Source organism: Dictyostelium purpureum (assembly GCF_000190715.1).
Source record: "Dictyostelium purpureum unplaced genomic scaffold DICPUscaffold_49, whole genome shotgun sequence".
NCBI lineage: Eukaryota > Evosea > Eumycetozoa > Dictyosteliales > Dictyosteliaceae > Dictyostelium > Dictyostelium purpureum.
The window spans coordinates 19,302-39,655 of NW_003519386.1; the positions used below are offsets into that span (position 1 = coordinate 19,302).

General features: G+C 23.9%; 10 protein-coding genes across 10 annotated transcripts; 7 read left to right on the top strand and 3 right to left on the bottom strand.

Moving 5' to 3' along the window:
* Positions 1-854: 854 nt before the first annotated feature.
* Positions 855-2,795, top strand: DICPUDRAFT_53683 (uncharacterized protein; the record flags this gene model as incomplete). The annotated part of the gene is made up of 5 exons (XM_003285547.1): positions 855-1,022; positions 1,094-1,250; positions 1,329-2,346; positions 2,407-2,505; positions 2,582-2,795. 5 exons carry the CDS (start codon positions 855-857, stop codon positions 2,739-2,741), a joined length of 1,602 nt encoding a protein of 533 aa, XP_003285595.1. The 3' UTR covers positions 2,742-2,795.
* Positions 2,796-3,272: 477 nt separating this feature from the next.
* On the top strand, positions 3,273-4,214 carry DICPUDRAFT_18682 (uncharacterized protein; the record flags this gene model as incomplete). Its single annotated transcript, XM_003285548.1, has 2 exons — positions 3,273-3,776; positions 3,819-4,214. Coding segments are annotated over 2 exons (900 nt in total), but the record flags the coding sequence as incomplete, so codon positions are not given.
* Positions 4,215-4,642: 428 nt separating this feature from the next.
* DICPUDRAFT_76524 (uncharacterized protein) lies at positions 4,643-7,924 on the top strand (the record flags this gene model as incomplete). Its single annotated transcript, XM_003285549.1, has 6 exons — positions 4,643-4,668; positions 4,768-5,031; positions 5,106-5,390; positions 5,484-5,861; positions 5,938-7,658; positions 7,725-7,924. The coding sequence occupies 6 exons, from the start codon at positions 4,643-4,645 to the stop codon at positions 7,922-7,924; spliced, it is 2,874 nt and encodes a 957-aa protein (XP_003285597.1).
* Positions 7,925-8,149: 225 nt separating this feature from the next.
* Positions 8,150-9,153, top strand: DICPUDRAFT_86785 (uncharacterized protein; the record flags this gene model as incomplete). The annotated part of the gene is made up of 2 exons (XM_003285550.1): positions 8,150-8,316; positions 8,373-9,153. The coding sequence occupies 2 exons, from the start codon at positions 8,150-8,152 to the stop codon at positions 9,151-9,153; spliced, it is 948 nt and encodes a 315-aa protein (XP_003285598.1).
* A 1,027-nt stretch (positions 9,154-10,180) lies between these two features.
* On the top strand, positions 10,181-10,492 carry DICPUDRAFT_149491 (uncharacterized protein; the record flags this gene model as incomplete). The annotated part of the gene is made up of 2 exons (XM_003285551.1): positions 10,181-10,273; positions 10,301-10,492. The coding sequence occupies 2 exons, from the start codon at positions 10,181-10,183 to the stop codon at positions 10,490-10,492; spliced, it is 285 nt and encodes a 94-aa protein (XP_003285599.1).
* Positions 10,493-11,552: 1,060 nt separating this feature from the next.
* Positions 11,553-12,569, top strand: DICPUDRAFT_149493 (uncharacterized protein; the record flags this gene model as incomplete). The annotated part of the gene is made up of 1 exon (XM_003285552.1): positions 11,553-12,569. One exon carries the CDS (start codon positions 11,553-11,555, stop codon positions 12,567-12,569), a length of 1,017 nt encoding a protein of 338 aa, XP_003285600.1.
* Positions 12,570-12,750: 181 nt separating this feature from the next.
* Positions 12,751-13,591, bottom strand: DICPUDRAFT_76527 (uncharacterized protein; the record flags this gene model as incomplete). Its single annotated transcript, XM_003285572.1, has 2 exons — positions 12,751-13,314; positions 13,388-13,591. The coding sequence occupies 2 exons, from the start codon at positions 13,589-13,591 to the stop codon at positions 12,751-12,753; spliced, it is 768 nt and encodes a 255-aa protein (XP_003285620.1).
* A 569-nt stretch (positions 13,592-14,160) lies between these two features.
* On the bottom strand, positions 14,161-14,992 carry DICPUDRAFT_149495 (uncharacterized protein; the record flags this gene model as incomplete). The annotated part of the gene is made up of 2 exons (XM_003285573.1): positions 14,161-14,712; positions 14,798-14,992. The coding sequence occupies 2 exons, from the start codon at positions 14,990-14,992 to the stop codon at positions 14,161-14,163; spliced, it is 747 nt and encodes a 248-aa protein (XP_003285621.1).
* A 388-nt stretch (positions 14,993-15,380) lies between these two features.
* DICPUDRAFT_76529 (uncharacterized protein) lies at positions 15,381-16,494 on the bottom strand (the record flags this gene model as incomplete). The annotated part of the gene is made up of 3 exons (XM_003285574.1): positions 15,381-15,622; positions 15,708-16,304; positions 16,383-16,494. 3 exons carry the CDS (start codon positions 16,492-16,494, stop codon positions 15,381-15,383), a joined length of 951 nt encoding a protein of 316 aa, XP_003285622.1.
* Positions 16,495-17,380: 886 nt separating this feature from the next.
* Positions 17,381-20,316, top strand: DICPUDRAFT_46211 (uncharacterized protein). The gene is made up of 2 exons (XM_003285553.1): positions 17,381-17,485; positions 17,607-20,316. Exon 2 carries the CDS (start codon positions 17,607-17,609, stop codon positions 20,253-20,255), a length of 2,649 nt encoding a protein of 882 aa, XP_003285601.1. The 5' UTR covers positions 17,381-17,485; the 3' UTR covers positions 20,256-20,316.
* Positions 20,317-20,354: the final 38 nt, after the last annotated feature.

The following is a 20,354-nucleotide window of genomic DNA, read 5'->3' on the forward strand; positions in this document are numbered from 1 at the left end:
AACAATAGTATAATAATATTATAAAATATTATTCAAAAATATAAAATATTTAATTTTACATAACGGAGTTTTTTTATCTTTTGCTTCTATTATCATTTTGCTTTCTTATATATTTTTTTAAAAATAATAATTCAACTTTTTTCTTTTTTTTTTTTTTAAAATCGCAAGTAAAAAAAGTTTTTTTTTTTTTTCACTCGTAATGTAAAAGATCCATATGCGATTTGTAGTAAATGTCTACAATTCGATTATCTGTCAAAAGAATTAGAATCATGGTTGAAAATTAAACGTTTTAAATCAGTGGTTTATGTCTTCAGCTTTAGATTAGGATTAACATTTGGATTAGCATTTGGATTAGCATTTGGATTAGCATCAACAACAATATAATATTATTATAATGTAATAATTAACAATAGTAAAAATAATAATAATCTTTAAATAAATAAAATTTTTTTTTATAAATTATTATCCTTTTTTTATCTTTTTTTAATTTTTTTCATAAAAAATAATCGTTTTTTGGATAAAATCTTCCCGGTTATTTAAAAAAAGATAAAATGATAGTTTTCGAACTCTATAAAATTTAACTCTTGATTCCTTTCAACAAATTAAAAAATAAATAATAAAAAGTTTGGTGATTTATTTATACATCAAATTTGTGTTTATCATTGGCCAATTTATGTAAGGTTTATAATAATTGTGTAATAAACTTTTTTTGGTGAAGTGTGAAAAAAAAAAAAAATATTTTTAAAAAAAAATTTTTTACATTAATTTAATAGATTTTTTTTTTTTTTTAAAATTTTATTTTAAATTATTTGTAAAATTTTATTTATATTTTTTTCTAATAATTTATATATAGAATGATTTCACCACAACCACAACAACCACAAACTAAAATTGAATTATCAATTAAATGTTCTTCATTGAAGAATAAAGATATTGTTTCAAAATCAGATCCACGTGTTTACGTTTACTCCAAAGAGGTAACCGGCATGGTTTTAGTTGGCCAAACTGAAACTATTAAAAATGTAAGATTCAATTATATTTTTATAATCTTACACAAACAAAAATTATATATTAATTACTATACAAAAAAAAGAATTTAAATCCTGAATTTAAAGAAATCATCAGTATCAATTATTATTTCGAAAAACTTCAAGCACTTGAATTTATTGTTGTTGATATAGATAAAGAAATTAAGGGATTTGGTGATATCGACGAAAATGATACTATCGGTAGATTAAGCACAACCTTAGGTAGGAAGAGCGATACATATTGTTTTATTTATTTAATTAAATTTTTTATTAATTTTAATTTTTTTTTAATAATTTTAGGTGATATCATTTCACGTCCAAGTAGAATAATGGTAAACGAAATTAAATATAATGGCAAAAAGACCGGTATGATTCAAATTAGTGCTAATGAAGTTAACAATTCGTTCCATAACATTATTCTTAAACTTGAAGGCCATAATTTAGATAAAAAGGATCTCTTTTCATCTGATCCATATTTTTATGTTTTAAAAGAAAACCCAACAGGTTATGTTAGAGTTTTTGAAAGTGAGGTTATAAAGAACACTTTAAATCCATGTTTCGCACCAATCAGTTTACCATTAAGTGAGTTTAATTCAAATGATATGTTTAAGGGTATCCGTTTCGAATTTTATGACTATGACAAGACTTCAAAGCATGATTTTATTGGTTCATTTGATACTACAACCGACGAATTATTACAAGGTGTTAAAAGAGAATTTCAACTTATCAATCCAAAGAAAACATCAAAATCTGGATATAAAAATTCAGGTGTAATCAAGTTTTATGAAGCAAGAGTCGCTCCAACTCCAACATTCTTAGATTATCTTAATGGTGGCTGTGAATTTAATTTAACCGTTGCAATTGACTGTACCGCTTCCAATGGCACTTTACACAATACTGTCGATATGGCTGCTAATCAATACTTTCAATCTATTTCAGCAGTTGGCAGTGTTTTAGCTCCATACGATTTTGATGGTATGATCGATGTACTTGGTTTTGGTGGTTGCCATAATAGCATTGATGGTGGTAAAACTAGCCATTGCTTCCCATTCTCATTAAATCCAGAGGTTAAGCAAGCCGTTGGTGTTAGGGGTGTTTTGGATATGTATGTAGCTAATATTAAAAAAATTGGTTTTTCATGTCCAACCAACTTTGAAGAAGTCATTAAATATTCAAATAAAAAAGCAACAAAATCTGGTAAATCAAATGAACAACGTTATTCAATTTTATTAATTTTAACAGATGGCGATATTTCAGATCAAAAAGAAACTATTTCGGCTATTGTCGAAGCCTCAAAAGCCCCATTATCAGTTATTATGTATTTTTTTATTATATTAATTGATGGTTAAAAAATAAATAATTAATTGATTACTTTTAGTGTTGGTGTTGGTTCAAGTGGTTTTTATCAAATGAATGTTTTAGATGGTGACGGTGGTATTTTAGTTGATTCTAGCGGTCATAAAGCTAAAAGGGATATGTAGGTTTTTAATATTATTTTAGTTTTTTCAATTTAAAATTTAAATATTAAAATATTAATTTTTTATTGTATACAGTGTTCAATTTGTTCCATTCTCTAAATACGCAGCAGATCCATATCAATTAGCATGTGAAGTATTAAAAGAAATCCCACACCAATTTATGGTTTATATGAAACATGAAAAGATTTCACCTCTTCCACCAAGACCATTCCTTCCTCCACCAGTTTATAACTAGAGAGAAAATAGTCAAACCATGTAAAATAAACATTCTTTTTTATTTTTATTTATAATTTCAATATTTTTTTTTTCTTTTTTTTTTCTTTTTTTTTAATTTTTTTTATTTATATATTTTTTAATTTTTTTTATATTTTTTTTTATAAAAATTTTTAAAAAATAAATCTTTTAAAAATATAATCATAATAATAAAATAAAATAAAATAAAATGTCAATAACATTTAATGTGGATAATAAAATAAAAAAAGAAATTTTAAATTTAAAAATTTTCAATTTAAAAAGTTTCATAAAAGAGAATAGTCTTTTGCAAATATTATCAGAAAGAGAATATGAATCAATTCAATTCGAAAAGTATTTCCCTCGGGATAAAGTTGATGAGTATACAATAGAAGAAAGAAAGAAAATATTTAGTCTAATAGAAGAAAAGAAAAAAGAATATAGCCAGTATATAGAAGAAACAAAGAAAAAATCAGTAGAATGCCATCTTTTGGGATCTAGTTTTAAATTAAATAGCGACGATTCTTTTAATGTAGACAGTTTGAAAATGATGGGAACAAATTCATTTGTATTTTCATGTTGGGAAGCATATAATCATCACCATCACCTTGAAATCAGACCCGATGATGTTTACATGGCAATTATGGTTCAGTTTTCGCTTTACTTAAATAAACATTCAGAAATATTCAGAGAAAGAATTGTCGATTTTCAAGGCAAACAAACAATTGAAGTTAAAACCGGAGAGCCACTTTTTAATGCATCCTATGGCTTGTTAATAAATGAAATTGTAAAAAAAATGAAGTCAAAAATTAAAGACCCATCACTTGCGGAGTGGGCTGTACCAAATTTTTCAACAACTACAGAGTCTGATAAAATTGCATTTTCATCAGTACTCTTATCAACAATGAAAAAATATTATGAATATTCTATTAGATCATATTGTGGTTTACCATCGGTAACTCTTTTAGGTACTGTAGATGATTGGGTCGATTTAAAACACAGACTGCAAAAACTTAAAGAATTCAATATCGATAATAAAGTAATCCTAAAAGATAGAGATATTGATGAAATAGAAACTAAGTTCGAAATATTTAACACAAATAAATTAATGGATAGATGGGTATTATATTTAGAGCCAATTATTGATCAATTCATTTCAACAGCATCAGGTAATCCAGATTTAGAATGGTGGAACTCAATTGCTCACTATAAACAAAGATCAGGGGGTGATGATCTTACAGGTTGGTTATCGTGTTTTTGCTGTTTTGATAATGATGGTGAATGGATAGCAAATCAAATTAAAACTAGAAAATGGCCTGATATTGTTTTTACTAAAATAGCAAATGGTTATGTGGATACTACAATAAAGTTAATTGATGGCGATGAAACAGAATACACCAGCACATTATTCTCAGGTCACATTGCCACAACAACCTCAGATACAAAAATTAAACCATCAATTGATTGGTTTTTACTTTTAAATTCAAAATAAATAAAAATCAAAAATAAATCAAAATTATTTTTTGTTTTAGATATTATTTTCCTACAAAAATCTTTTTTTTTTTTTTTTTTTTTAAAATCCCAATTACAAATTTATTTTTTTATTTATTTTAAAATTTCATATATTATGAAAAAATATCTATATTTTTTTTTGATTTTTTTATTATTTTTTTAATTCATTTTTATAAAATTTAATCATCACACAAGTATAATTTTATATTATTTTTATAAAATGTTAAAAGGCAATATATTGTTTATTCTTTTGTTTGTGTATATATGTTTATATCGAAGAAGTTAAATCTATAGTAGCTCCTGGACTAGATGACAATGACTTTAATTGTGCAAATGCCCTAGCTTCAAAATGTAAGGAAGGCTCCTTTGTCTATAATGACATAGATAAAAAATATGATTTTTGTGCATCAACAGAAAAGGTAGTTTGTTCCAATGGTTTTATTTCAGTAATGTAAATATATTTTAAAAAAATTTTAAAGGTTAAATATAATTAACAAATTTTTTAAATATTTATATAGTTCTTTTACCTCTCTATCCTCAACAACAACTATATATCCTCAAGATATTGATTGTTTTCAAAACGCTAATAGAATTGAATTGAACAATTTTTTTTTATCACAAGACTTTCTTAGTTATACATTTAAATATCCATTTAATTTAATAACTAAAGATTGTAACAATTATCAATTTAATGCTCCTTTGTTTAAGTTTTCAATGTTTTCATTTTCAACAGATTTGGCAATAACTATTGATTTAAGTAAAATAGTTCAGGTTGGATCAATGTAAGTGTAAAATTTTTTTATTTATTTATGTTTTTTTTAATAAGAGGTTAATAATTATTTTAAATTTATAAAAGAAATTCAAATGCACCTTCAGTTATCTTTAATAACGATCTTAATAGTTCATTGTATAGAGAATTAAAGACTTTTACCCTTACAACCAAAAACATTCCTAATCTAAATAATTTATTTTTAGATAATTTAAGTTTATCTATTCTAAAACCTTATAATATAAGTTCATGGAATTATTTTTCTACATTAAACTCTGTAAAAACCATTACATTAAATGGAAATTCACTATCAGATTATTATCCTTTTCCATATGCATTGTTATCAAATAGTCAATTTAATATCAAATCATTGTAAGTTTTTTAATTTCATTTATATTTAATTTTCTATTAAATTTTAAAAAACTGTATAAAATTAATTACTAATATATCATTAAAAATTTAAAGAAATTTAAATTTAAGATTAGAAGAACCAACATCAACTATAGATTTAAACATTACATCATTAGAAACATTAAAAATGGATACAAAAGATATGTTCACTTTTAAAGGTTCAATTCCTTTTAGCAAGTTACCCAATTTAAAATATTTTGAAATGACCGGAACTTCAATCAGTAATCTACCACCTTTTTCACTCTTGACTTCAAAATATGTTTATATTAGTAAAAATAGATTTGATACAAAATTACCAGAAAAATTTAATTACACAAATACAATTCAAGTTTTGGATATTTCAAATAATAAAATTACAGGTACTATTGATCAAACTTATTGTTCAGTTTATTTAAACGTTAGTAATAATCTATTAAATGGAAAAATTCCATCGTATGTATTAAACTATTGAATTTAAAAATAGGTTTTAAAAAATATATATTAATCCTTTATTATTATTTTCAAATAGATGTTTTACTTGTTATTTTGCAAATCCTAAAGTTTTTTATAATTTCTCTGGTAACTCTTTTCAAAACTATCAAGATAATTTACCATGTACCACAATTAAACCAAGCATTAGGGCTAATGGAAATGAAATTATATTATATGGTAATGACATTGGATTTTATTCAAGTGATATCTCCACAGTCCCTAAATTAGATTTTGAAGTCTTAATCCCTAACTTAATGTTTATGGCAACTAGTAATTTAAAAGGAATTTTTATAGTGACTTTTGTTGGACCAAATTTAGAATTTACATTAACAAATGATCCTAAGCCACCAACTCCTGAAACAATTACATTTTTTACCTTAAACGAAACTGTACTCATAAAAGGTTCATACTTTTCATATATAAATGAAGAAAATAAAGTAACTTTTAATAAAGAACTATGCATGGTTATAGCATCATCATTTTACCAAATAGAGTGTTATTTTCCTGCTGCGAAAAGTTACAGTAAAGATGTTTTATATAATGGTATAATTAATGTCAATGGTTTAATATCACCACCATTTACTGCAAATTTTTCAATTGTTAATGATTATAAAGTTTGTCCAGGTAATTGCTCTTCTGATGTATCCAAAGGTTTTTGTAATATCATGTACGGTTTATGTATTTGTAGTCCTAATTGGTTTGGACGAAATTGTGAAAAACCAATGGCAAATGTTAGTTTTATAGTACCAAGTTCAACTTTGGGTGGTGTAGTTTTGATAAACGGATTCTTTGGAGATATTCATACAGATCTTATCGTGGAAATAGGTAATTTGGAGTGTTATGTTAATTTTGTTAGGAGTGATTTAATAAACTGTACATTAGGGGCTGGAAGAGGTGTAAAAAATGTTGCAGTCACTCAAAATGGATATTCATGGATGGGTTTATCTGCTTATAAATATCAAGAACCACATATTAGTTGTTTTAACAACTGCTCCAATAATGGTGAATGTTTGGAAAACGGTATTTGTAGTTGCTATAAAGATTACAAAGGTATTGATTGCAACTCTTTATCATCACCCGAAGACAACAGTTTACCTGAATCTCAATCTTCAGTATCAAATAGCTCTCAAATCTCTATTAACAATCAACAAACCAATTTCGAAATATTAATTACAAATCTTTACGAACTAAATATTGAAAATGAAATTGTAAAAAACCATAACCTTACCGACAAATGGATTAGTGGTAAAAAAGATATAAACACATATACATTTACTCAGAATTTAACAACAAATCTTCAAAGAAATAGTGTTATTCAGGTTATCATAGAAGATATAAAAGAAGACAAAGTAATAGAATTTGCACATCAACTTTACAAAATCGATAAAAATTCAATCAAAGTAACCATTGATATTCAAAACTACATATATGAATCAGCTCTAAATACACTATCGTTAATATTTCAATCCAAGGTATCTGAATTAGAAAATACAGAAATTAATAATTGTAATAATAATAGTATAACCATTTCAAATAATTTAGATGATCCTTCATTAAATAATAATTTTATTCAAATTAAAAAAAATGGTAAAATTTTATATGGTAGATTTTTACCCATTGTTTTATCAGATAACAAACCCACATTTATTACATCTAATATAATACCAAATAGTAATAAAACTGATGAAGATAACGAAAAAACAATCAAAGTTTCAATTAATTTACCACATTGTAAATATAGTTGTTTAATCGATCCAGGTAACTATATTAATTTAAAATATTTTACTTTAAATCAAATATTAATTAAATTTTTTTTATTTTTAGATTTTCAAGTTTTGTTATCATCTGATTTTAAAAAATCATGTGATGGTAATAAGAAATTAAATTATATATTACCGATTTCTATTGTAATACCAGTTATAGGTGTATCCGCAATTACTGCTCTTTCTGTTTATTACTATAAAAGACATTCACAAAAAAAGGATTTCGAAAATAAAATGGAAAAACTTAAAAATTTTTCATAAAAACGTATTAAAAATTTTAAATAGTAAAAATAAAACCAATAATAACAAAAGAAATTATTTATTTAATTTATTTACCCCACCCCAAAAAAATAAATTTATTTTTGCTTTTTTTTTATTTTTTAAAATTTTTTTTTTTTTTTTTTTGTTTTTATTTTTATTATTTATTATTTTTATCATTTATTATTTTATATTTTGTTCTTTTTATAAAAACTTATAATATTTGAAATGCCTAAAAATCAAACAGAAAAAGATGGACAATACACAAGAAAGGAAAGCTCTTTTAGAGATACGGTATCAAAAGACCACCCAGTATACCAACCAGAATCAGGTAGATACCATTTATATGTTTGTTTCGGATGTCCTTTTGCCCATAGAGCTTTAATAATGAGAGTGTTTGTATTAGTTAATAAACCTAAACTATAATCATAATGTTAATTTCATTTATTAGGTTAAAAGGTTTAGAAGATGTTATTGATATTTCAGTTGTAGATTATGTACTTGATAGATCAACAGGATGGAAATTTTCACCAAATAAAGATGGATGTACAGTAGATAAAGTTAATAATTTTGAATATTTGAAACAAGTTTATTTATTATCAAATCCAAATTATGAAGGTCGTATTACAGTTCCGGTCCTATTTGATAAAAAAACCAAAACAATTGTTAATAATGAATCAGCAGAAATTATTAGAATATTAAATAGTTCATTTAACGATTTTTGCAAAACTAAAGAACAATCGGATTTAGATTATTATCCAAAAGAATTACAAACCGAAATCGATAAAATCAATAGTAGAGTTTATGAAAATGTTAATAATGGTGTATATAAAACAGGCTTTGCACAGACACAGGAAGCATACGATATAAATTATATCAAACTATTTGAAACATTAGATTATTTAGAATCACATCTTTCAAACAATCGTTATCTTTTGGGAAAACAATTTACAGAAGCTGATATTAGATTATTTCCAACCCTAATTAGATTTGATGCTGTTTATTTTGGTCATTTCAAAGCTAATAGACAACAAATTAAAGATTTTCCCAATCTATCAAACTATTTAAAAGAACTCTACCAAATGGAACCAATTAACAAAACTGTTAACTTTCATCACATCAAAAATAGCTATTATGTTTCAATGTCTGATATAAACCCAACTAAAATTGTACCCAATGGTCCTGATTTGGGTTATTTAAACGAAAATCATAATCGTTTGGATATCAAATAAAAATAAATTTATTTTTATTAAACTCCACAACTTTATTTTTTTAAAAAAAAAAAAAAAATTTATTTATTTATTTTTATAAATTATTAAAAAATATAAATAAATAAAAAATATATTAATATATTAATATATTAATATAAAATATATTAATATAAAATATATTTTTTATTTATTAATATAATAATATAATCACCGGAAAGATAAATCCGGTAAAAACGAATACAATACAAATAAAAAACTCCCAACAAGTTTTTTAAAACACAAACCAAAACACAATAACACAAAAACAAATAAAAACTTACCGAAAAGTTTTATATATTTGTTATACCAAATGAAAACACAAACCAAATATATATAACACAACAAAAATAAAAAACTCCGAAGAAGTTTTTTATTGAAGAAAAAATAAAGCCGAGCATCTGCTAGGCTATTGAATTCCTGATAACTTTATATTTCTTAATTTATATTTTTTTTAAAATTTTTTTTATATGCAGCAATGAAATGTAAATATTTTATGGGAATAATTAAACAGTTCTAGCTATTTTTTAATAAATTTTTTTATAAAAAAGAAAAATTGTGTGTGGTGGGGTTTTAATTTAATTTTTTTTTAAAATTTTTTTTCAAAATTTTTTTTTTTTTTTTTTTTTTTTCCAATCATTCTTTATAATTTCAAAATAACAGAAACAAATAATAATAATTAAAAAAAAAACTATTAAAAAAAAAAAAAACTTATTAAAGGTGGAGATTATATGGATGGGCCATTAAAAGCAACACAAGTTTACCTCCAATCAGGTTAGAAATTAAAAGAGATTATTGGACACAGTGATTGGTATGAAAATATATAGAAGCTTTAGAAAGTAGCCCAAATACAATTACTACACTCTCAATGGTTTTAACTATGCAGTTATTCCTGGCACATAATAAATTTTTAAAATTATTTATATAATATAATTTTTATTTTTTTTATTTTATTATTAAATTTTTTATTAATTACAATAAAAACTTTTAATTTAATTATATTTTATTTATTATGTTAAAAGGTTTAGAAGATATTATTGATATTTCAGTTGTTAATTATACAATGGAGGTTTTTACAAGAAAAGAAGGATGTGCAGTAGATAAGGTTTATAATTTCGAATATTTAAAATAGGTTTATTTATTATCAAATCCAAATTTTGATGCTTGTATTACAGTTCCAGTCCTATTTGATAAAAAAACCAAAACAATAGTTAATAATGAATCAGCAGAAATTATTAGAATTTTAAATAGTTCATTTAACGATTTTTGCAAAACTAAAGAACAATCGGAATTAAATTACTATTCAAACCGAAATCGATATTAATAATAATAGAATTTATGAAACATAAAACACAGGTGAATATAAATAGGTATTCTCTCCAACCCAAGAAGCATACAATTCAAAATATATCAAACCATTTGAAATATTAGATTTTTTTAGAATCACATCTTTCAAACAATCGTTATCTTTTGGGAAAACAATTTACAGAAGTTGATATTAGATTATTCGTTACCCTCCGGATCCGATATAGTGTATTTCAGTCTTTTCAAAGTTAATAGACAACAAAATAAAGTTTTTCCCAATCTATCAAATTATTTAGAAGAACTCTACCAAATAGAACCAATTAAAAAAACTCTTAACTTTCAACATTAAAAATGGTTATTACACATCAATGTCAACCTTAAATCCAACCAATATAGTACCAAATAGTCCAGATCTATCGTATTTAAATGAAAATCATAATCGTTCCAATTTATAAATCATTTATTTTAAAATGATTATTTTAAAATAATAAATAAAACATATATAATATAATTTTTTAAATTTTTATTATTATCATAATAAAAATTTGAAATAAATTTTAAATTTTAAATTTTAAATTTTATATAACTAATAAAAAAAAATCCCTTATTTATTTTATTTATTTTTTAAATTTAGTAAAAAGGTAAAATAGAATCTAGTTTCTTTTTTTTTTTTTTTTAGTAAAAACATTTATTATTATTAAATCTTTTGACCATAATAACAAAAGATCATCTAAATATTTAAGTAAAAAAATAAAAAAATTAAAATTTTAAATCTTGATTTATTCAATAGATAATAATAAATAATATATAAAAAATTATTTTTATCTTTATTTCGATTTATTTATATTTTTGGTTTAATTGTGGGTGAAAAGGTATATTAATGTGTGTGTGGGAACGAATTAATAAAACACCAATTAAAATTATTTTTAAAAATAAAAAAAAAAGAAATTATTTTATTTATTTATATATTTTTATTTTTTTATTTTTACTTTTATTATTTTTTTTTTTTTTAATTTTTAAAAATAAAAATGAAATTTATAATACTATTATTTATTTTTCTTTTTATTTTTTTAAATAAAATGAAAGGAGAAAAAATATATAATTTTAATATTAATAGTAATAATATTAATAATAATTACCAAATGGATAAAGAGGGTCATAGCAATTTTTTAATACAAAATAATACTGGCCCCATCACCAATTGGATTTCATCTACTCATTTTGTATATAAACCAGAAAGAAATAGATATCATTTATATGTTTCGTTGGGATGTCCTTTTGCATGTAGAGCACTCATGACATTGATGATCAAAGGTTTAGAAGATATAATAGATGTTTCTATAGTAGATTATTATTTACATAACCCAGAAGGAGAAGGTTGGAGATTTATAGAAAATTCTAAAGAAGGAACAACAATAGACAAAGTAAACAATTTTAAAAAATTAAAACAAGTTTACCTTTTATCAAACCCAAATTATGTGGGTAAAGTAACAGTCCCAGTTTTATTTGACAAGAAAACTCAATCAATAGTAAATAACGAATCTGGTGACATTATGAAAATATTAAATTCAGCATTTAACGATTATTCAAAGTTTAAAAATAAAAATTCAATAAGAGACATATCACCAAAATCACTAGAGAAAAAAATTAACAAAATGAATGATTATATTTCAAAATCAATTAATCTAGGAGTTTATAACGTTGGATTAGCAAAATCACAAAAAGATTACAATCTACACTATAACGAACTTTTCGAGGCCATGGATCGATTAGAAATACAATTAAACAAAACAAGATATTTATTTGGCAATCAAATTACAGAAACAGATTTAAGATTGTTTAGTAGCTTAATAAGGTTCGATGCAATATACTATAGTTTATTCAAATGCAACAAAAAACAATTAAAAGACTACCCCAATTTACTAGGTTATGTAATGGATATATATCAAATGGAAGAAATAAAACCAACAATAGATTTCAAACATATAAAAGGATTTTATTATTTAAATCCATTAATAAACCAATACGAAATTATACCAAATGGACCTGATTTAAATTATTTAAATATAACTTTAAACAAAAACTCAAAACTCTAATAATAAAATATTAAATATAAAAATAAAGTGTTTATTAATATATTATTTTATTTACAATTTTTAATTTAATTTTCTTTTTTTAATGGTAATTTTTTTTTTTAAAAATTCTATTTTACATTTTTTTTTAGATTGATAAATTATTAAAATTTATTAGATATTGGCTAGACAAAAAGTTTATACACTAAATTTTAGTATATTCTTTTTCTTGAATACTATTATGCAATATTTCATTATCAGAAAAGATAAAAAAAGAAATAAAACATGAAATAATAGTAAACCCACCCCCAATAATAGCAACTATGAACCCACTTTTTGGACCCCACCCTGAATAATAGTTAATAAGATATGGGGATCCAAAATTACTCCAACCTTTAAATGAACCACACCACATATCATCACAGAGATCAGCAGTGACTTCATCTGAATGAGTACCCTGGGTGTCATCTGAATTATATGATTGAAGTCCAGTGTGAATTTTTGATGATGATACTAGAGCCAATACTAAAAATGTAATGGTTACTAAGGAGAGACCAAAAATAATAATTTTTACCCAAATATTTCTATATCTAGAGGATAAAAATAGAACCACTTGTAATACAATACCCAGGAAGGTTGATAAGACACTAACAGCAAGAAAAACTTGGATAACAATAAAGACAATACCTAATCCAAATAAAGAAGCAGTGGGAGGAAGAATGGGGTAACACTCACTTCCATCACCATTACCATAAAGTTTATTAATACTCTAAAAAATTAAATAAAAAAAAAAAAAAATTAATATGAATTGAAATTTTAAAAATTATTTAATTTATACTTACTTCCTTTTCTGAATTGTCATTTAAATAATCACATGTATATGAATTTAATTTGAAGTTTACCAAAGTAGAATAATATTTATAATTATCCAATAACCTACCATAAACCTCAATATGATACCATGGTAAAAAAAATGAAGAAATGATTAAAACCAATGCAGCCAAATTGAAAAATGTTGCTGTAGATGACAAAATTTTATTTTTCATTTTTATTTTATTTTTACTTTATTTTTATTTTTATTTTTTAATTTGAAAGTTATAATAAATAAAAAAAAAAAACCTTTTAAATAATAATTTTTTTTTAAAAATATTTTTTATTTATTTTTAAAAATATTTTTTATTTATTTTTAAAAATAAATAAAAATAGAATAGTAAATATTTATTAAAGATAAATTAAAAAAATGGGATAAGATCAAATTTTCAAAATTTGGAAAAAATAACTTTTTTTTTTGTAATAAAAAATTTATGTGATAATCATTTTATCAAGAGTCAATAAAAACTAAAAAAAAATTTACTTTTTCAAAAAATTACAAAAATATTTAAAAGTGAAAAAATAAAAAAATTAAAAAAATAAAATTTTTTTTTAACAAACACCCCAAAATAAATTCATGACAAAAAAAAAATATTAAAAAAAATAAATCTTAAAAAAATGATAATTTTTCACCAATTTTACTGAAAATATAAAAAAATTTTAATATCTTCTGTGATTATTTTAAAAAAATTAATAAAGAATAATACAGGTGTATTAAAAATGATTTTATATTTATAAAATTTATTTATATTTTAGTATATTCTCTTTGTCTTTTAAATTCTTTTGGTAAAGAGTTGGATAATGTAACAATACTTGAAACAAGGGTGAAAACACATGCAGAAATTGTAACTTTAAAACCACTTGCTGGACCCCATTTTGAATAACAGTTTTCTATAAGAGGTGAATAATTTGATGAACCTTGGAATGAAATACACCATAATTCGTCACATAGTTTAGATGTTATCTCATCTGATGAAGTTGAATGTTGATCGTCTGGACTATATGATTGAAGTCCGGTATGAACGGTAGAAGAAAAGATGAAACCTAATATCATGAATAAAAATGTAACCAATGCAAGTACAAATACTGCGATTTTCACCCAAACAACTCTAAATCTTGGTGAAAATACCATTGTAGTTTGTAGAACAATAGCTGCAAGAGCTGGGAGGAGGCTAAAACAGAAAAACAATATTGAAATCATCATTCCAATACCCAATCCAAATAATGAAGTTGATGGTGGAATAATTGGATAACATTCTGAACCTCTATTAAAATTATTAAAAGTTTTATGAGCTGTCTAATTTTAAAAAAAAAAAACAATAATATTGTTAGTATAATTTCCCTAAATTTTTAAAATGTAATCTTTTTATTTATAAACTTACAACTGGAATTGAATCATTATTTAAATATGTACAAGAGATTGAATTTAAACCAAACTTTACTGAAGTATCATAATATTGATCCATTGTACCCTGAATTGAAATACTATACCATGGTAAAAATAATGCTACTATAGTTAAAATAAATGATATAATATTGGAAACAGTTCCAATTGATGCTAATAATTTTTTCTTCATTTTTATTGTAATCTAGTTACTGAAGTTCTTGTATTATATAAAAAATAAAAAATAAATAAAAAAACAAAAAATAAAAAAAATTAATATTACAATGTAATGATACAAATATGAAAATATCAAAAAAAAAAAAAAAAAAAAAAAAAAACTTTATAAATTTTATTTTTTTTTATTTTTTAGAAAACTAAAATATTTTTTTTTTTTTAAGCAACACTATTTATTTTTTTTATGGGTATTATATTATTGAATTTAAAAAAATAATAATGATTCCTTCAGATTTAAATCCACCTAAAAATATAACTACTCAGAAAAAAAAAAAAAAAAAAAAACTGGGTGGTTGTCCACAATCATAGGATTTTATTTATTCCAGAATTTAAATAAATGTTTCATTTTATTTCTTTTTATTACTATCGAATATATTTAAAGTTCCTTCGTAAATTAAAAAGTTTATGCTAACTGTTGGAATTACTTTAAAATATGCTGGTTTAATACCTTTATATAAAGAACCAATACCTTCATTTTTTGCAATTTTTATTAATGCATCAATAAAGTTTCTATAAATCTTGCTTGACTCTTCTTTATAATAATGTTGTAACATGATTCTTCTTTTAACTACATCTAAAGGATATAAAACTAAAAAAAAAAAAAAAAAAAGTTAAATATATTGCTATAACTCCATTTATTATTATTATTATTATTTTTATTATTTAATACTTACTTGTCATTGTAATAGCTCCAGAAAATGCACCATAAATGGAAGGAAAATAAATTGGTGGTGTTTTTAAAATTGATTCTGTTTTTTCTTTGATTAATTCATAAAATGTAAAATTTAAACCTGCAAATGGAGCTATATTTAAAATTCCAGCACTTAAACCTCTAAAGAAACCAAAAACTCCATCTTGTTTATAAATTGACTTTGTTACTTGAAGTATTTCGCTTGATGTGTGTTTAATAGATATATGGGTTTTAATAACATCCAATGGATGTGTTAATGCAACAGATACAACACCTGCAGATGCACCTGCCCAAACTCTATTAATTAATGATATAGATCCATCAGCCTGTTGTACCATTCTTTTAAATGCACCATAAGAATAAAATCTAATTGCTGATTGGGGTCCAGCTTTAAGTATATTAACTAAATTACCTCTAAACAATCCACTAACACCCTCTTCCTTGAGTATGGTTCTCATTGCCTTTCCTACATGCTTATATTTTGTATGACCATCTTTAATATAGATCCCAACTTGATTTAAAATTTTAACACGTTCTAATGGTGCTGTTAATGTTCTTGAAACTATACCTGCAACCAACCCTATATTATATTTTTATAATTAATTTTTTTTTTTTTTTTTTTTTTTTTTTTTTGTTTTTTAATATTTGGGGTATATACCTGAATAAAAATCGTTACTATTAAAAATTTTTGTATTGCTATTATTTTGTACATTTTTATTATTTATATTGGTATCTATATTATTACTATTTTCATTATTTGTTGCTTTCATATTTTATTAGTTTTTTTATAAATTATCAAAAAAAAAAAATCAATAAAATTTTTTTTTTTATTTTTTTTTAAATTTTTTTTCATTTTCAATAATTTTTTTTAATTTTGATTATCAAATCATTTCTTCCACATTTTAATTACATTTTTATTATTTCTTCCCTATTTATTTATATACTTATTTATTTATTATAAATTAAATTAAATTATTGTTTTTTTATTATTTATTTATATTTTTATAAAAAAAAAAATAATTTTGTACCAAATTTTTATACATATTTTCACAAAAATATAATTATATTTTGGATTATTATCTCCCCGCTAGTACACTTTAAAATTATAATTGATTATCATTAAAAAAAAGAAAAAAAAAAAAACATGTTACCAATACCCCACGATATTTATTATTATTAGATAGAAAAAGGAATGTTTAAATATTATTTATTTATTTTTTTATTTATTTTTATAAATATAAAAAAAACTAAATAAATTATTTTAAAGTAAATCTTTTAAATGATCTTATATAATAATTAAAGTAAATTTATTTTTTATTTCTTTTAAAATAAATTAAAATAAAATAAAATTTTCCACAATTAGACATGGGATTTTCATTTAAATTTAAAATTAAATTTATTCTAAATTTCGATTTTAATTTTTTTTTTTTTTTTTTATTTTTTATTTATTATTTTTTTTTTTTTTTAAAAAATATAAAAGGAATTATTTTTTTTATTTTTTTTCTATAATTTAAATTAAATTTTAATATTAAATAATAAATAATAAATTAGAAAAAATTAATTTTTTTTTTAGTAATAATTTTGTAATCATAGTCTAGCGTATATATTGCATATTTTTTTCATATATATTTTTTAATTATATTTCAAATATTTTTTAATTCATACACCCCCCACCACAATAATAGCTTTTATCTTTTTTAATAAATTTTTTTTTTTCAAAGTTTTAATTTTAAATATTTTTTACATACATATACAATAAAAGTAAGTTTATTTGTTATTTTATATTAACAATAAAATAACACTACTATTTTTATTGATTAATAAATAAAAAAATTTTAAATTTAAATATTAATATAAATTTTTTTAAAATATAAAAATAAAGATGTCACTCAATCCAGAAGAATTTACAGAAAAAACTAATTCAATTTTAATTAAAGCCCAAGAATTAGCAAGAGAAAAATCCAATTCACAATTAGCTCCAATTCATTTAGCAGTTAGTTTAATGAATGATGAAGATTCATTAGCCAAATCAATTTACGAAAAGGCTGGTGGAGATATACCAAAGATCGATGCTGGTTTCAAAAGATTATTAAACAAAGTACCAGTTCAACAACCAGTACCAGCTGATATTTCACCAAACTCATTATTTGTTCAAATCCTCAGAAGTGCCTCGCGTTATCAAAAGAACAATGGAGATTCACATTTAGCACTTGACCATTTAATATTAGCATTGTTAGATGATCGTGATATCTTATCAGTATTGGGAGATGCTGGTGCAACTAAAGAACAAGTTATGCAAGCAGTTAAAGAAATTAGAGGCAACAAAAAGATTACAAGTAAAAGTGCCGAGTCCACCTATGATGCCTTATCAAAATATGGTTATGATTTAGTACAACAAGCTCAAGAAGGTAAATTAGATCCAGTCATTGGTAGAGATGATGAAATTCGTCGTGTAATTAGGGTTTTATCAAGAAGAACCAAAAACAATCCAGTTTTAATTGGTGAACCAGGTGTTGGTAAAACTGCTGTCGTTGAAGGTCTTGCTCAAAGAATCGTTCGTGGTGATATTCCAGATAATTTAAATGCACGTGTTATTGCTTTGGATATGGGTGCTTTAATTGCTGGTGCTAAATATCGTGGTGACTTTGAAGAGAGATTAAAGGCAGTACTCAAAGAAGTTAAAGACTCTAATGGTGGTATTATCTTATTCATTGATGAAATCCATTTAGTCTTGGGTGCCGGTAAAACTGATGGTGCCATGGATGCTGCAAATCTTTTAAAACCAATGTTGGCTCGTGGTGAACTTAGATGTATTGGTGCCACTACTCTCGATGAATACCGTCAATATGTAGAAAAAGACCCAGCCTTTGAACGTCGTTTCCAACAAGTATTTGTCAATGAACCATCAGTCAATGATACCATTTCAATTCTTCGTGGTCTTAAAGAACGTTATGAAAACCATCATGGTGTACGTATTACTGATACTGCTTTAGTAGTTGCTGCTCAATTATCTCATCGTTACATTACCAATCGTTTCCTTCCAGATAAGGCTATTGATTTAGTCGATGAAGCTTGTGCCAATACTCGTGTTCAATTAAACTCACAACCAGAAGCCATTGATAATTTAGAACGTAGAAAACTCCAATTAGAAGTTGAGGCTACTGCTTTAGAAAAAGAAGAAGATGATGGATCAAAACAAAGACTTGCCGCTGTTCGTGACGAACTCAATAATATCACTGATGAGCTTCAACCACTTCAAGCCAAATACCAAAAAGAAAGAACTCGTGTTGATAAAATTCGTGAACTCCGTAGAAAACTTGAAGATATTAAAGTTAAATTATTGGATGCAGAAAGAAGATACGATACTCAACAAGCTGCTGATTACCGTTACTATGTTATCCCAGATTTAGAAAAACAAATCCAACAATGTGAAGTCGAAAGAAAACAATCAAAGAAAGATGCACTTGTTAGTGAAGTAGTTACTCCAGAGCAAATTGCTGATGTAGTTTCACGTTGGACTGGTATTCCAGTAAGCAAATTAAGCCAAACTGAAAAACAACGTCTCCTTCATTTAGGTGAACATCTTCACAAGAGAGTTGTTGGCCAAGATGAAGCCGTCGATGCAGTTGCAGATGCAGTACTTCGTAGTAAATCAGGTTTAGCCAGAGAGAATCAACCATTAGGTTCTTTCCTTTTCTTAGGTCCAACTGGTGTTGGTAAAACAGAACTTGCCAAAGCTTTAGCCTTCGAATTATTTGATGATGAAAAACATATGATAAGAATCGATATGTCAGAATATATGGAACAACACTCTGTATCTCGTCTCATTGGTGCTCCACCAGGCTATGTTGGTTATGATCAAGGTGGTCAATTAACTGAAGCTGTACGTAGACGTCCATACTCTGTAGTCTTATTTGATGAAGTCGAAAAAGCACATCAACAAGTTTGGAATGTTTTATTACAAGTATTAGATGATGGTCGTCTTACTGATGGTCAAGGTAGAACTGTTGATTTCAGCAATGTCGTTATTATTATGACATCCAATCTTGGTTCCCAATACATTCTCCAAGAACAATCAAATCAAGATAACTTCTCAACTCTTTCTCAATCATGTAAAGATAAGGTAACCAACGAAGTTAGAAAACACTTTAGACCAGAATTTTTAAATCGTCTTGATGATATCATTGTTTTCAGTCCATTATCCAAGAACAATCTCCACGGTATTATTAATCTTCAATTACAATCTGTCGAGAAGAGACTCGAAGCTCAAAATATGAGTATGACTGTAGAAAAGGATGCCTTAGATTCAATTATCGCCAAATCATATGATGCTATTTTTGGTGCTCGTCCATTAAGAAGATATTTAGAAAAGAACATTGTAACAGAATTATCAAAACTTATTCTTTCTGGTCAACTTAAAGAACATCAACATGTAGATATCATTGAAAAAGATAATCATTTAGACTTTAAGATCTCTAATGAACCACAACGTCCTTCTTCACCACAAAAAAAACAAAAAATTCAAAATTAAATTTTAAATCAATACAAACAAAATAATTTTAAATAAATATTTTTCAATTTTTGATATATATATATTTTTTTTTTTATTGGATATTTAATAGTTTTAATC

What these genes read in the sequence shown, in the direction of transcription:
- DICPUDRAFT_46211 (XM_003285553.1), top strand. Translation starts at nt 17,607, where the DNA reads ATGTCACTCAATCCAGAAGAATTTACAGAAAAAACTAATTCAATTTTA.